Source organism: Narcine bancroftii, chromosome 1 (assembly GCF_036971445.1).
Source record: "Narcine bancroftii isolate sNarBan1 chromosome 1, sNarBan1.hap1, whole genome shotgun sequence".
Taxonomy (NCBI): Eukaryota; Metazoa; Chordata; class Chondrichthyes; order Torpediniformes; family Narcinidae; genus Narcine; species Narcine bancroftii.
The window spans coordinates 98,373,857-98,389,646 of NC_091469.1; the positions used below are offsets into that span (position 1 = coordinate 98,373,857).

Below are 15,790 nucleotides of genomic sequence, written 5' to 3' on the forward strand. Positions count from 1 at the left end.
AACTTATTTATTGTTGATAAGTAAATTTTCTTGAAATGTTCACTGCGAGCTCAAAAAAGAGAAAACTTGGGAAAAGTAGTGGCAAGGTGGAGAATCTGTTCTAAGGGGAAGAATGGTGTCCAGACAGGAGTATCTATAGCCACTTTCAGGTGGAATAGGTGGGAGAATGCAGCTCAGAGCCGGCTACGGGTGTGTGCGAAGTGACATTCAAGTGGCAGCGCTGAAGGCACTGTTCTGGCACCTGAAAGGTCTGCAGCGGGGAGAGGTGCCGCGAAGCAAATGCCAGCTCCTGTCGACTGTGGCCGTAGTCCCGCCCGCTTTCAGGTGTCTAGGGGGAGCGCACGGTAGAGGAGAATACACCTACCCGAGGAGGGTTGGGTAAGTACTCCTCGGGTCAGGGTTCTCCGCTTTCAGGTGGCCTCCCAACAGCCATATTCGGGTACTTTAGGTGGCTTTACATTGGGGAATTCTGACTACCTGAAAGCGGCTTATAAAACATGGCACTAAAGGGAGGTGTTCTTCTTTCTCGGGAGATTCCATGGGCTTTTATCACGGACTTTTGGGGTTACCTGTTTAAGTCACCAAAGGCAGGGACATTGTAGGTGTTTTTTTAAAGGGGAAAGATCAAAAAGGTTTGAATGTAAAACAATATTTGTTTGAAAAATCACTATGGATAGAGTGTTAAAATTTATTAGGGATAAAGGGGACAGTGAAGAGGAAGAAGGACTTGGCACACCTAAAAAAAATTAAAGGCAGTTATAGTCTTTCTACAAGAAATGCACCTTCTCAAATCGGATCATGATAAATTAAAGAGGATGGGTGGGACGTGATATTGTCTTCATTTGGCTCAAAAGCAAGAGGAGTAGCAATTCTATTATACCAATAATAATAGAAGAGACAATGACTGACCCAACCCAAAAGATTTGAAATGGCACATTATAAAATCTGTGCAGGATCATGAACATTTATGAACATTTATGGCACCAAATTATGATAATGAAGCCATTATGAAAGATATCTTTTTAAAAACAGCAGAGGGAAGAGAAAATATACTGGTTGGAGGAGGCTTCAATTTTGTCTCGATCCAATACTGGATAAATCAGCCAGAGCAATGACAAAGGCAAAAGCTGCAAAAAATAAAAAATAAAAATAAATAAATAAATAAATAAATAGATAGATAGATAGATAATTTATACAGGATTTAAATTTGATTGATATATTGAGGCAGCTTAATCTTGTAGAAAGAGACAATTCATTCTACTCAAGGGTACATGATTCACATACAAGGATTGATTTGTCTGCCTAGTTAAAAAGTAGTGTGGTAAAAACAGAATATTTGGTAAGACTTCTATCAGTTAATTCACCATTAACTTTAACTACTGCAATCAGGAGAGATCCAGATATTAAGGACTTCAAAGTTAGGCAGGAAGAACGTAAAATTTGTTTATTTGCTGATGATGTGCTCTTATATATGCCTGACCTGGCAGAATCCTTGATAAAATTACAAACAACATTAGAAAAATATCAGATTATAAAATAAATATAGACAAGAGTGAGATAATCCTACTGAAAAATTTTGATTATGAAATATATCAAAAAGATATCAAATATTTAGGAATAATGACATAATAATTTACAGAATTTACATAAATTTAATTACACTCCTCTTTTAGAAAAAATAGAGAAAGATTTATAGAAATGGAAAACCTGCCGATTCCTCTAGTGGGTAGAGTAAATTGTATTAAAATGAAGGTGATTCAAAAATTACAGTATATTTTTCAATCATTGCCTATTGTACAAATTAAAAATTTCTTTAAATTATTGAATAATTATGTAAAGAAATTCATATGAAATAACAACGTGCTAAGAATTTCATTGGAAAACCTAACATCAAACTATAAATTGGGAGGACTTAGACTTCTGGAATTTAAGATATAGTACCATATTTATCAGCACAAACAAGATTTTTATCATTCTTTTTTGAAGAAGACACTCCCTTCTTGGATCCAAATGGGATTGTATTAATAGAAAAAAACTGTGAAGGACCTTAAGTGGAATAAGTAGAATATTGTTAATAACAAAAAACTTAGATAACCCTATATTAATACATATGATTGGAATATCGCAAGAAATAAATGAGTGTATTGGAAAAAAAGCAGGTATATCATTAACAACAGCATTATGTAATATATTGCTGCCTATGAATCTGGGTAACAAAATATTGAATTCGTGATATGATAAAGGAATAAGATATATTGATGACTGTTATACGGAGGGATCTTTAATGTCTTTTGAACAATTAAGAAATAAATAAACTAACTAAATTCCAAATTTCATTTGTTAAAATACCCTTAGCAGTGGCTAAGAAATGTATTGCAATTACTTGGAAATCCGACTCTCCTCTACATATAGCATGATGGACTGCTGAGATGCATTGTTGCACACCTATTGAAGAAAAATTACATACAACTTAAAAAACAAATATGACATATTGCCAGCCATATTTAGATCATATAGGAGCCCCATTGTAATTATAAATATAATAATAATAAAAAGGATAATAATAAATGCTGCTAAAGTATAACTTCAAGTGATTTCCCCAAACAGAATTTTTGATGATCAACATAAATGTGACCCCTGACAGATTTATACTGTGGAAGCAAGGGAGGGGAGGAGATGGGGGGAATGGGTTGTTTTGTTTGTTTTTGTGTGTTTATAAATATATATATATATCAATAAAATTTGAGAGTTTTTGTATGTTTATTTATGGAAAAAAGTTTTGAAAAATAAAGAAATATAGTGGTGACCCTGTAAGTTCACAGTATCTTCTAATTTAAAATGGATTGCGATGAAGATAAACCCCTTTAGGAGCAGTTGAGGAGGTCAAACTGGAGACCACCCCTCCTCCTGACCTTTTTATTAACAATTCCCAAGAGTTCATGGTCCTCAAGGCACGTTTCTCCACCCTCAATGTGACAAGTCAGAAGACGAAGTATGGTTGACTTGTGACATGTCTTCCAGAGCAGATTGCCTGTGAAGTGGATCTGGATGGTAATCTCCCATACAATATGCTTAAGGCTGCTATTATGTAGTGTACTCAGGGAGATTGTTTTGCGCAATTACTAGCTGATGACAGCCTAGGTGATAGGCACCCGTCACAGATGTTGAGGAGATGACACAGACTAGCTGGAACAGACCCTGTCAAAGGCAATTTTTGGAAATAGAGGTTCCTTTAATGTTTACCTCATTGTATTCAAGAACATTTTTGTGAGTGTCTTTCGAACGTCCACCTCATTATATCCATGACCTCCACAATGAAGGTAGAAGGATTGGCTACTATCCTAGTCAGCAGGACCACACGGAGCTGGAACAACTGCTTACTGCACCTTGTGAAGCGTCAGCACCTTCTCAATCAAAAATAATGAAGTTGGAGCAGTAAATAGCAGTACTGACTATGCAGGTCGAGGCTTTGGGCACGCAAGAGAATTCATTCTGTTAACCTGGTCGAGGACATGGTAGAGGTGACAGGCAGCATATTTGTTGTACTGCTGCCTTGTGACTTGTACAAATGGTAGCTGGGAAATGACCAGGTCCGGCAGTAGAGGCAACTGCTACACATAGGCACATCAGCTGCCATCTCTTCCTCAAGGACCATCTCTCGGCTGTTCAATTCTTGTTGATTCAGTGCAGAGATTTCTGTGGTCCTTCCACCCCAATATGTCATGTTTTCTTTCAGTTGCAAATAATTCTCATATTCAAATATGGCTAGAGGTCACTCATGTTGTATTTCGGACTCAATAAACCTTTTCGGTAGCTTTTAAAAGTTGCAAATGTGGCAAATTCCATTTTGGGAGCAGATTTATTGTCACATTTTTTATTGTTGGTGGATTTAAAAAACCACTGTGTCATGGACCACAACGTTTGTATGCAAGTGAGTTGCATTTGTTGTCCCTCCAATGTCATCAGCCACCTGACAAGACTTCAGCCTGACTCCTGCTTTTTCCTCACTTAGTGACCCCATCGCATCATCATACACATATTAAACAAACGGTAACCAACCATATAGAGACTTATTGTCCTCTGGTGGTAACAACGGGTTCATAGATTACCCCACAACCATCTTAAATTACGAAATCAGAATTCAACCACAGGCAAGAATTGGGTATAGTCGACAGATCTGACGGCTGCTGGGTTTCACCGTTGTATATGATTCCAAAAATAATCTCCTGGGGATTGGCGGCCTTGTGGTTATCGTGCCCTGAGAAATTCCACCGTGTCTGACCGATACAACATTCCCAATTTACAAGACTTCTGAGCAAACCTCCATGACAAACATGTATTTGCAAAAATAGATCTAGTACGCACAACATATCAGATTCCATTGGAGCATTTTGTCATAAAAATTGCAGTAATTACCCCTTTCGGCATGTTTGAGTTTCTGCGAATGGCATTCAGTCTATGGAATGCAGCTCAGACATTTCAGTGATTTATGGACCATGTATTCGCCGGCCTTGATTTTGCATTTGTTTACATCAACAATATTCTTGCCACCTTATCTCATTGTTTCAGAGGGTTGATGAGTTTGGAATTGTGATCAAATCCAGTAAATGTGTTTTTAGCGCTGCTGACCTTAAATTTTTTGGACATAGAGTTACAGAACATGTTACTTTTCACGATGAATCTAAAGAGCAAGAGTTTCAACAATTTCCAACACCTCTTACTTTTTGGCCAGTTTTAACATTTTCAGCCATGATGAATTTTCAATCGCCAATTCCTGTTGAATGTTCCAACATCACTATTACCCTTTCTTTTCTTTGGCTTGGCTTCGCAGACGAAGATTTATGGAGGGGGTAAAAAGTCCACGTCAGCTGCAGGCTCGTTTGTGGCTGACAAGTCCGATGCGGGACAGGCAGACACGATTGCAGCGGTTGCAGGGGAAAATTGGTTGGTTGGGGTTGGGTTTTTCCTCCTTTGCCTTTTGTCAGTGAGGTGGGCTCTGCGGTCTTCTTCAAAGGAGGTTGCTGCCCGCCAAACTGTGAGGCGCCAAGATGCACGGTTTGAGGCGTTATCAGCCCACTGGCGGTGGTCAATGTGGCAGGCACCAAGAGATTTCTTTAGGCAGTCCTTGTACCTTTTCTTTGGTGCACCTCTGTCACGGTGGCCAGTGGAGAGCTCGCCATATAACACGATCTTGGGAAGGCGATGGTCCTCCATTCTGGAGACGTGACCCATCCAGCGCAGCTGGATCTTCAGCAGCGTGGACTCAATGCTATCGACCTCTGCCATCTCGAGTACTTCGACGTTAGGGATGTAAGCGCTCCAATGGATGTTGATCCAATGGATTACCCTTTACTGAACAACTAAAAGGACCAATAAGTCAGTTTCCAAAAGACCATCAACTTTGGGAGATGATGCCATGAGTGGTTTCAATGATGTGAAGACTGCGCTTGTGAATGCCACCATGCTTGGACATCAAAAGTCCAACACCTTGCTCTCTCTTACCTCAGACGCATCTGTCAGTGCTGTGGGAGCAATGTTAGAAAAATGAGTCCGTGTGCAATTGGAAGACTGGCATTTTTTTTTTCAGCCAAGCTGTTACTGGTTCAGGCAAAGTATAGTACGTTTGGTCAAGAACTCAGCCATCTACTTCACAGTGAAACATTTTCGGTTTTTATTGGAAAATTATCCTTTCATCATTTATACATACCTCAAGTACAAGTGCACATCTTTGCTCACCCAGAGAAATTCAGCATCTTACAATTTTCATCAGACATACAGTATATTCGAGGAAAAGCCAATGCCACTGGAAACTCCCTGTCCAGGTGCGACATTGATGCCTTACAACAACTGCCATCAATTTCACCACCATGGCTCCTGCATGGCACACTGACCCCGATCTCATCTGGTATTGTCAGATCAACTCTGGTTTCCATCTTCAAGATGTGACCCTGGATGAATCGAGTGAAATGTAAGTCTGTAATTATTCCACAGGAAGACCTGGGCTTTTTGTGTCGGCAGCTATGAGGCAGAAGATTTTTGTGTCCCTTCACAATCTAGAGCATCAAACTGATTACGGAATGTTTTATTTGGCCTCATGTTGAAAAAGATATTGGATTATGGGCAAGGACTGTGCATTGCTTATCTTGCAGTATCATTATGATGGCAAAGCGAACATCAGCCCTCCATATCATTGCATAGCATGGCAGTTCCAATCTGTCACCTCCTTGCATGTCTCGGAGGCTGAGGGGGACCTGTCGTGGTCGCATACTTACCTGTGTCGGGAGTGGTGTCGGTTGCCACTGACACATAAGCAAAGTCACGCACAAGAGTAATAGCACGCATGAGCAGGTGTGTTAAGCGTCAGTATACGGGCGATGGATCTCTGATGAAGGAGGAGGAGAGTCAGGATCACTAGTGCAGCAGTGAGCCAATAAGAGGGTCAAAGAAGTTTTGGCTGGGTGGTGTTTTGGGAGGTGAAAAATGCAATGTTACGTCTGCAGATAACAAAGGAAAATTGACCTCATTGTGTCCTGAAAGAAACAAATGAGAATATTCTTTATTTGTTTGTAAAATGGGGTAATTCATTGCCGTTACAATTTATTGGAATAAAATTATTCAGGTCTGATTCAAAAACTGGAGGATAATTTGGAGGAAATGTGCTTGATGGAGAAACAAATCATGCACATCTGTGGAGTGGGCCAAAAGGAGCCAAATTTTTACATCGATATCCAAATTAACAGTAAACCAGTGCATATGGAATTGGATACTGGAGCAGCAATTTCCCTGATGCCACTAACAATGAAAGAAGATCTGCTACAACACACAAAGATAATCCAAACTGACACTGTTTTAAAAACTGTTACTGAGGAAGAAATACGAGTATTTGGGAAATGCAAGGTGCACGTTAAGTGCAATGAACAAACACTAAGGCAATTACCCCATAATATCGTGAACACAAAGGGGCCAGCATTACTTGGATGCAATTGGCAAAGCCATCCTCAATTAAATTGGTGGGAGACAGGAATGAAAATCAGCCAAAAGAGAAAGGAAAATAAAAAAATGGTACTGGAACATAGAAACCAAACACGCCGTAGATAAATTAAAAATGCTACTAACAAATAGAAAACATGTATTAATCCCTGTGACAGATTATGTTGTGTTTGTATTGTATATAGATATGTTTTTGGGAGATAAATTGGGGCAGGGTTTTTAGTGTCACATACAAACATTTTAAAACAGATCTTATTTAAAATACTGGAGCTTTGCTCATGTTAGACATATCGGCCCCAGAGCCTTTGCAAACCCTTTGGAGAGTGCCCAAGAGACTTCACTAATGGACTGTTGTTTATAAAAAGGCAACAGATGAAATAACTTGTCAGAGCCACAGACTGTCTAGAATGGAACTTGCTGTTCTAGGAGGGTAATGTGGCTTTGCAGGCAGAGAGAGAATCAAACAGGCTTTTTCTCTGTGTGTGTGAGAGAGAGAGACAGACAGACAGACAAACTGACAGAGACAGAGATCAGTTCTACAGTTTTACAGTCAGCAGCAGCAGCTGGGACTGGAACAGGACAAGCTGGCAAGCTTTTGGAAAACCGCATTTGGAAGACAGGTTGTGAGTGCTTAGGTCAGCCTGGTCAAAGCCCTTATGGTTCATGCAAGAGGAGAGGACTGGCTGTCTAATGTTTCACTTGAAATAAGGGAAGCAAAAAGGAACTCTGTGGTGACCTGAAAGAAAGAGGTCATCATCTGGGGACCCTGAGGGGGAAAGTTTATTCGGCAAGACACTGAAGTCACTGATTAAAAAGGAATCAGTTGTAGGTGTCCAGTGAACAACAAATCTCTCTTTGAAAACTGACAAGAACCTTCCTGAGTGGTAACCATTTATCTTTCAAGCACCAAAGCCTGGTGAACTATATTAATGTTAAATTCTGTGCACAGTATAAGAATTGCCTGCAACCAGTGAACTTGGAGGAATGAGAAGTGAGATTGGACTGTGAACCAAAGAACTTTTCTGAACATACACACACATTACAGATAAGTGCACCTAGAATTAGAAGGGGGTTAAGTTAAGTTAGTTAAGTCAATAATGATAAGTTAAATTGTGATCCTGTTTTCATGTTCAAAGGTAATTAAAAGCAACTTTTGTTTAAGTAACCATTTGTCTTGGCGAATAACTATTGCTGCTGGGTTTTGGGGTCCTCTGGGCTCATAACAATCCATTATGATTTTGGCAAAGAACTGATACTGGCAGTGGACACTTCACCAGTGGGATTGGGGGGGAAGTACTTTCACAGAAAACTGGAAAAGGAGAGCAACCAGTGGCATATAACTCCCAATCACTAATGGCTTGCGAGAGTAATTATACTCAATTAGAAAGGGAAGGATTAGCCATCACATTCGGAGTAAAGAGATTTCACCAATATTTGTATTGGCGAATGTTTACCCTAGTCCCTAGTTACTGACAACAAACCACTGTGTCTGATATTAGGATATAAAAAGGGAATACTGATGGCTGCCCGACTTCAATATTGGCAGTATATGATTTTGATTTAAAACACAAACCGGCTTTACAGAATAACCACACAGATGCCTTCTTCCACTTACCACTCCCAGATACAGAGCAGAACGAAGCAATTGTCAAATGGATATCGGAAGCAACAGTAATAAATCAAGGTCAGCTGGATCAACTTCCCTTTATGGCAAAATTTATCAGTAAGGAAATCCAAAAAGATATAATATTTTCAGAGTGGCCAGAAGATCAAGAAATGTCAGAGGAAATCAAACCCTATTACGCCAGATGTGAAGAACTATCGATTGAAGAAGGGGATGCCTACTATAGGGAACCAGGACTGTCGTCCCCAAGAAGTGGCAGAAAGACGTCCTGGCTGAATTTCACAATAACCATCCAGGGATAGTGCAAATGGCAGCACTTGCCAGAATGCATGTCTGGTGGCCTCCTATAGGAGAAGACATTGAGCACACAGTCAGGAGATGCAGCATGTGCCAGGAAGCACAATCCAAAGCACCTCAAACAGAAGCAAACCCATGGAAATAGCCATCACAACCATGGCATCATGTCCACATAGACTTTGCAGAACCATTTATGGGAAGGAATTTCCTGATAGTGGTTGACGCACACACCAAATGGCCAACTGCAACCCTCATGAAAAAAACGACTGTGGGTTATACCATTGAAAATCTGAGAAGTCTTCACATTGCAAAGATCATCCATAGAACTAGTTTGCGACAATGGCCTGCAATTTGTATCAGCAGAATTTAAAGAGTTCATGCGCAATAACAACATTCACCACAGACTGTGCCATATTATCCAAGCACAAACAGAGAAGCAGAATGTTTCATACAAACTTTTAAGAAAGCCATGAAGATGAAACGAAATGCAAATTTGTCATGGACCCATAGAATTGCTGATTTCTTGCTGGAATACTGAAATACACCACGCTCAACCACCAAAAGGACACCGGTAGAACTGATGTTCGGGAGAAATTTGAGAACCAGACTATCGGCCATACACCCAAACATCAGCCTCAGATTGCAACAAACAACTTCCGCTAACTAGATCAGTAGAAGTGGGCAAACCAGTTTTGGTAAGAGACTACAGTTTCAACAGAGCCCTGTGGGAGCAGTCCTGAAAAAGGCAGCCCATATTCTTATCACATTCTAGTGGGAGATATGATATGGAAAAGGCAGATCGACCAGTTAAGAGCAGTGGATAGTGCTATGACATTAGAGGCTGAAGCAGTAGACATAGACACAGAAAGGCCAACCCTGCAACGGGAAGAAGCATCTCCACCACTCACCGCCATTCATAAAGAGATGCCCGGATCACCACCTGAAAAAATACCTTCAAGAGGGGCACACACAACCAGAGACCAGGCAAGCAGTCCTCTGAACCTTCATACTCCATCAGTGGAAAGAGTCTCAAGATCATCTTCACCACTGCCCAGCTATATCCTACTCGATGAACCGGAACAAGAACAGCTCAAGCCAAGAGCACCCAAATGGGACAGACGCCCATCGGAACGACTGAAAGAATATGTGCCATAACCAGCAGATAAAAAAGGGGGTTTTGCACTGTTCAGCATGTTTTTTCCCCTCAAGGGATGCTCTATAACCCAATATAACCAATACTCAGCATTCCACGACATTATGCATGTTTTCTTCAATTTTTTTGTGTTTTTTTGAAGGGGGGGGAAAGAGTTTTAGGTATAACGCTATCACAACCATGGCATCATGTCCACATAGACTTTGCAGGACCATTTATGGGAAGAAATTTCCTGATAGTAGTCAACACACACACCAAATAGCCAACTGCAACCCGCATGAAAAAAATGACTGTGGGTCATACCATTGAAAATCTAAGAGAAGTCTTCACAGTGGGGACACTTTGATATATATGCATGCTTGTTAGAACACCATTTTAGAATGTAAAGTATCAATGAATCAACAGCCTGCTGTGTCTTTTCCAAATATGAAGCATCCTAAACAAAACAGATTACACATCTTTTCTCTTCCTTATTTCTCTTGCTTCAGAAGTCTTTCAAGATGAAAACATTAAAAGGCATGCTTGAAACCTAACCTGACAGATAAGATACTATTCATTGTTATCTTTATTTACCTCGCTTAAAATCAGCTCAATTCACAGTGGGCACCTCAGAGCGAGGGGTGCATGGTTCAGAGTTGTAAGGAAGAATCAATATCCTTGTAGGCAGCAGAATTTGCGGCAACAGAAAGCAGTAGCAGTAAAAAAGCAGCTGTGATCAACCATTAGTCAAAAATGAGAGGTGCGAGCAATATAACAAGATATTGCCTGGTTACATTGCGCCCCTCATCAAATAGGTGCCAATCCAGTAAACTCTTAAACAGTAACACCATTCTATCCACTGGGGCATGTGTCAGGTGTATCACAAGCCTTTTAATTTGTCCTCAGGACAATATTCAACTTCCTGGAATTTAAACAGCAGAGAAAATAGAAAGCAGAACTACTGATGATGCACAGATATGGACAGGTATGATATGAAAGTGCCAATGCCCAGGACGGAAAAAAAAAGAGTTGTTATCATGGCCAGCGACATCACGGGCATCAGTCTACACTCCATTGAAGGCATATACAAGATGTGGCATCTTAAGAAAGCTGCCTGTAACCTCAAGGGCCCCCACAACCCAGGCCAGATTCTCTTCACAGTGCTACCACTGAGAAGGAGGTATAGAAGCCTGAAGATGAACACCCAGCACCACAAGGACAGCTTCTTCCCCTCTGCGATCAGATTTATGAATGGGCATGAACCACAGACACTTCCTCGCTTTCTCGTATTTTCTTGCACTATTTATTTATTTGGAAATGGAATTTGTAGCAATATTTCCAGTGATGCTACCGCAGAACAACAAATTTTGTGACATGTTCAGGACGATAAATTTTGATTCAGCCCATAGAAATCTTTGTGAGAGAAGGGAAGGGGATAAAATTTAATCGTGTGGACCATGGACCACATGGATACGAGTGTTCTTCTCGTTCCAAATCTGCTCAGGTTCTTCAATTCGGCATCATCATTTTTTTGCCACCACAGGACACAGAAAGACAATTCCACTTGCACCTCGTTTAGTGTCAACCCACATAATGCTGATTTGTTACAGAGTTTTTCATCCATCAGCTCGAGCACTCACAGGTACACGGAAAAATCACAGCTTGGGCCATGATGGAAATCAGTTGCAAGCCTCTCCCTCCACTGATGTTCCTGCTGCAATGAAATAGAGATCTCCTTGCCACATGGATCATGAAAGCATTGGACAGAGGTGGTCTACCATTGAGATCTCCAGGACAGGGAGAACTGTACAGCCAAAGGAACAGCTTGCAAAAGCAGCTGCTAGAGGGAGCAGCCCTCAGGATCAGGCAGCCGCCTTCAAAATCAAGCAGCCACACCACTCACCGCCAGCCCTCAGACTACCACCATTCAATTGCTTAGTGGCTGCCTCTGCGCTGCCCCATGCAGTGACAAGATTGTTATAAAGATTTCATTACTAGAGGAATACAAGCAGAGAGCTGACCTGTTAAACAGGTAAGGAAGCAGTAAGGAAGGCAAACTTTTGCACCAAGCTTTCAGTTCCGTAGCCTATCTCTACATTTAATAGTTTAGTGATCCCTCTCGGCAGGGATTACATTCACATTTTTGTCACTAGGAATGCACCCCGAGCACAAAATATTAAATACCTGTATTTAAAAATAATTAACAATTTTAATTACATTATATGTACACTGCAAATATCTGCTTGGTCAGAAGCATTCAAAAATTCTACACAAATATGACAGAGAGTAAAGACGTATTGTCCATCTGCCAAAGGTTTTTTTCCCCAGACTCGTCATTAGGACACAATTGCAATTGTCAAATCTTCAGCCCCTTGCTCCAGCTCTGCCCCTCAAACATCATGGCTGATCTCTTATCTCAGCGCCTGCACTTACTATGAACTGACTGCGCCATTTCCGAGAAACGGGATAATATGGCAAAGGGCTCTGCCAAGGGGTTTTGCCTACTCTGGCCCCAGCAAGTTCAGCTACGTCCACGATCTCTGTGAAATTTTGCGTCATTAGCTCCAACAAGCTGAGCGCCACTAGATATTGCTTCCTCAAACCAACACCATGACAAAAGAAGGAAGTATGCAATCACCTTTCAGATGTGCTCATGAAAATAGCAGGAAACACAGAACCAATCATCTCAAATCCCTGCGAGCATTATGACTGCCCTCCCATTTAAGTTTTTGTCCCCCTCTTATATTGCACATGATACACTTAAATTTGACTCAGATTTCAGAATCAGGTTTTTGGATAGAGTACATACATGACATTACATACAACCCTGAGATTCTTTTCTTCCTGCAGGAAAGGCAGAATCACCACTTATTGGTAGTACAAAGAAAAAAAACTATTTTCAACATACACATGTAAACAATTAAAGAAATGTAAACGAATTGCTTGTGCAATACAGATAAAAAATAATGAAAGAAGTGTGCATTGTTTCTCTTTTAGATTTGAAAACTGAAGGTACACAGATATACAATATAAATCATCATTTTGTAAATGAGATTTTGCAAAGGAGGAAAAACCCAACACCCAACCCCAACCAACCAATTTTCCCCTGCAACCGCTGCAACCGTGTCTGCCTGTCCCGCATCGGACTTGTCAGCCACAAACGAGCCTGCAGCTGACGTGGACATTTACCCCCTCCATAAATCTTCGTCCGCGAAGCCAAGCCAAAGGAGAAATGAGATTTAACTATCTAAAAACCAAAATTGAACAGGAAACCCCCACCCCACCTTGCACAATCACAGCAGCCACATAACAACAGCGGCATTTGGTGAAACACCTGGAGGATCTAGGAAACAATTGCTTCTCTGGGGGTTCTAATGATTACTCCAGATGTTAACTGCTGTCACCGACTGATGACAATGCATCAAAAGCAGCCATTCTCAATGGGGGCCCTACTGCCCCACCCTGGCAGCCACAGCACATTCAAGTGAAAGCCTTGTTTTCTTTTCACATTGCGCAAACATAATCTTTTTTTATGTGGGTAGGAGAGAAGTGTGAATTAAACCAAAACTTGACTGTTTCACAGGGAATGGGTGAACAGAGTCCAAGAGGGACATAGTAAAAAAAAAAGATTGATTTGAAGTATTGCTAGGTGCAGTCCTTTGAATGATCTAGGCCTGCTAACTGTTTGGACAGACACTGCAGCTGCCACCCTACAATACAAAAAATCACAAAGGTCAAATGCAAGCTTTTACTGGCCAAACAGCTATGATGCCTAATGGAAACTCATACACCCAATAGTAAATTTAAGTACTGAGTAAGCTTTGTAAAGTCAACACTTGACATAATGGAAGAAAATCTTTTTTTTAAAATCACCAGTAATCACACAGCTAATCGGTGAAAGTGAGATGTAAGCTTTGTACCTGGTTCCAAACTGTGTACAGGAACATCAGCCACTCGGTTTGTTTTCTCCCAGTTATCTTCCTCCATCACTGGGAAGTTGGGTTGCCGCTTGACCACTTTGTTGGGACTCGACACAAAGATGCTGGACAGGGAGAGTAAGCGGATGGCCTGGCTCTCCTGTAGCAAATAAAACATTTCTATTTAATGCACTGTCTGCCCATTCAGATACTGTAAAAACTGAGGTGGTGATAACTCACCATTAAAATAGATTTAAATTCTGGATTGTGTAACTTGTGATATTACTGGAATTCAATTATTGGAGGTCTAATTTTGATCCCTACTGTATAATTGAAAGAGAAAGTCAAATTTACCCTATAATATTTAAAGAACCTTCATCCCAGAAATTTTTATCTATAAAGTCAAAAGTTTAACATTACTTTCTTAGATTCCATTGAAGTTATTTAATGGATTCATTTCGGATTTATTGTCAGAGTGCACACATGACATCACACACAACCCTGAGATTCTTTTTCCTGTGGGCGAGGCAGAATTACCACTTATTGGTAGTGCAAAAAAACTGTACTCAACATATACATGAAAACAAATAAAGATATTTAAACAAAAAAAATCAATAAATTGCAAAACTAGAGTCCTTAAATGAGTCTCTGATTGAGTTTGTTGTTGAGGAGTCTGATACTGGTGGTGCAAGTCTTGTGACACTTATACCTCTTTCCTGATGGTAGCAGTGAAAACCAAGCACGTGCTGGATGATGTGGATCCTTGATGATTGCTGCTGCTCTCTGATGGTAGCGATCTCTGTAGATGTTCTCGATGTTGGGGAGGGTTTTGCCTGTAATGTCCAGGTTACGTCCATTATCTTTTGTAGGGCTTTGCACTCGGTGGTATTCGTGTCCCCATACCAGAACATGATGCAACTGGTCAGCAAATTTTCACTGCACATTTGTAGAAATTTGCCAAGGTTTCCGATGTCATTCCAAACTTCCACAAACTCCTAAGGAAGTAAAGGCACTGATGTACTTTCTTCACAATGCCATTAGCGTGTTGGGCCCACAAAAGATCCAAGATAGTGACTCCCAAGAACTTAAATTTGCTCACCCTCTCTAGCTCTGATCCCCCAATAATCACTGGATCGTACACCTTCCAGAGTTTTATGCTTAAAATTATAACGCAAAATATAAGAGAACATTAATTGGTCGTAACATAGGAAGCAAAGAGGTCAGAAGGAAGAAGGGAATTGCCACAATTTTGGAAGCTCTTGTTGGGCTGGAGTTAAACTCACTACCATTGTTCATTCTCAAAGCCTCTTTGAAATCAAAAAACCACACTTCTTGCTAGGCCTCATAGGGCCCATAATGGACATTTATAATGGCTGTTGTTTGCAGAAAGCCATAAACATTGTGAAGGACTCCACACACCCCTCCTGCAATCCATTCTCCCTCCTGCCATCTGGGAAAAGGTACCGAAGCATTCGAACCCTCACGACCAGATTACGAGGTTTTTTTCCCCCCAAGCTATGAGGCTTCTGAACTCCAGAGACACAGGGCTAGCATATGTAACATGATATTTATGTGATATGTTATTTATTATATTTTATTTATAAAAAGTTTCTGAGGTAATTTATCCATATAAATAACCAGCTCCATGGTACAGAGAAACGCCATCTCGTTTTCACTGTACACTGCAAGGTTTATGGTACGAATGAAAAATAAACACGACTTGACTTGACTTCATAGTCTTTAGACTGCTTGCCGCTGGATGATCAGGAACGTGAAGACTGCTGGACACTGGCTTGAGAGGCTGAAGGGGTACCAGGTATCAGAGCCAGG

The 15,790-nt window shown here is 40.7% G+C and overlaps 1 protein-coding gene across 18 annotated transcripts in view; it reads right to left on the minus strand.

Moving 5' to 3' along the window:
* The window catches only part of pnpla7b (patatin-like phospholipase domain containing 7b), a 496,626-nt gene that overhangs the window by 335,706 nt on the left and 145,130 nt on the right, over window positions 1-15,790 (minus strand). For all 18 annotated transcript variants that reach the window (XR_011356222.1, XR_011356233.1, XR_011356243.1 and 15 more), the window contains one exon: window positions 13,964-14,120. Coding sequence is in view for 10 of the 18 variants with exons in the window: in XM_069933113.1 (XP_069789214.1) it covers window positions 13,964-14,120 (157 nt within the window). In the remaining 8 variants the exon portion in view is untranslated. The remainder of the gene's footprint in view (window positions 1-13,963; window positions 14,121-15,790) is intronic.